General features: G+C 38.5%; 1 protein-coding gene across 1 annotated transcript in view; it reads right to left on the reverse strand.

Annotated features, from left to right (window-relative positions):
* The window catches only part of LOC107745295 (toll-interacting protein-like), a 24,653-nt gene that overhangs the window by 16,158 nt on the left and 6,658 nt on the right, over positions 1 to 1,837 (reverse strand). The window contains exon 2 of the mRNA XM_016559151.1: positions 682 to 831. Coding sequence (XP_016414637.1) covers positions 682 to 831 — 150 coding nt within the window. The remainder of the gene's footprint in view (positions 1 to 681; positions 832 to 1,837) is intronic.

Below are 1,837 nucleotides of genomic sequence, written 5' to 3' on the forward strand. Positions count from 1 at the left end.
TCCAGGCCTGGTCCTCTCTCGTCTTTCACTGTCGTAACTCCTCCTTTTATCCTTCCGGAGCTCCTTCGTGGGACTCGAGACCGGTGAGTGGCGCAGGTGTCGCTCATTATCAATTACTCCACCGGCCTCGTTCCGTTCCCACGGCTCCCGGCCCCGCCCCCACTCGTCACACTATATCTTAGATGGTCTGAGGGTGAGTTCATTTTCAGTACATTTTCATTTTTGGGTGAACTATTCCTTTAACTCAGGTGCTGATTGATTTTAGTCAATAACAGCTTAAGAAATAACCAGTCTTCAGACGGGCTCAGCATCGCAATTATTTATTTAATGACTGGTCCAATTAGCACAAAACCAGTCCATTTTGCAAAGTGAGTCATTTAAAAGCATTTTCTTAAAACTACTTGTTCACAAATTCACTATTAATTTCGAATTAATGAAGAACGAAGTGTTTCCTGTAGTCGTAATGTAAAGAGTACGGTATTATTCTTTGGAATGTAACAAATTAGGGTTTCGCAAACTGAAAATACTCCCCTACTAGGGCTGTGCGATATTGAAGAAAAATGCGATTGCGATAACTCATTAAATAATGCGATATTCGATATGTGATACGATATCCCCTAAATGTACATTCAGTACAGCAAAGTCTGACCGTCCACCAGTAAAATAACCCTGCAGACGTACCTGTACGACAGTGATGCTGAGGCGGCCAGCTGTTGCTAAAGATGCTCCGTACTGCAGCTGTTGGGCCGCCTGGGCGTCTAACTGCACCTGCTGCTGCTGCTGCGTCGGGGCGATTCTCAGGAAATCCTGAGGCAGCTCACCGATGCAGACCTGAACAGAGAATAAGAACAGTTTTCGATTGTGTGCAATGAGTTACGATACGTCAGAATCACAAAAAACACTTTTTACATGTATTTACTAGTCATTGCTTCTTTGATCAACTCAAGTGATTACTGACTGCTAAAGTACCTCTAGTAACGAAGCTATGGGTGAATTTTTAATAAAGACAGAAAGCATTTATTTAGCCATTATAAAGAGAACATCCCTGGAGCAACCCTGTTTAACCTCGCGCTGCATGGAAAATCAGGGTGATGTGCCTCCTGGTAAGAAATTGAAATATCTGAATTTTCATAAAGAGATTCTATAGTGTTTAAAAATTAATCTGCAAACAAATAATGCCAATAATGGAAAACATAATGGTTTTCAAATGAACCAAAAGCATTATTAAGGTTGAACACTAGGGCTGCTACTAACGACTATTTTTATTTCAATTAATCTATTGACTAGTTTTATCAATTAATCGATTAATTTCCCACAAAAAAAACAACTATTTTACTTAAGAATATTTTATTAAACTATATTTTATTAAACATCAAGAGCTCCTGTAAAACCACAACAAATTCCTTATGTTTGCGCACACTTAAGTGGTGAATAAAGCTCATTCGGATTCTGATTCTAACATAACTATCATACATGTTTCACTTTTTGTGAGAAGAAAGCACCCCTACAACAACTTCTGAAAGTGAACGGTATGTGTTTTACGCGAGCATTACATAAAAATGTCATTTTAACATTAGTGTAATCACTTTAACATGAGTTTCGGAACTGAATAATAAAAAGGAAAAATACAACACTGATTAGTATTTACTCTATGAATTCAATATGCACCGATTCTTTATAGAAACTACGGATCCAGGGCACTTCTTCCAGTTCCAAAATGTTAAAAAGCCTTTATTCAAACATGGCTCACTCTAGAAACATTAAAAATGACTAGAACACTGCACAATGATGCATTTGGGCCATCCGGCCTTCCTCATAGTGTGTCAAGTACAGAATT

This window comes from Sinocyclocheilus rhinocerous, unplaced genomic scaffold (genome assembly GCF_001515625.1).
Source record: "Sinocyclocheilus rhinocerous isolate Xijiao unplaced genomic scaffold, SAMN03320098_v1.1 scaffold1399, whole genome shotgun sequence".
Taxonomy (NCBI): Eukaryota; Metazoa; Chordata; class Actinopteri; order Cypriniformes; family Cyprinidae; genus Sinocyclocheilus; species Sinocyclocheilus rhinocerous.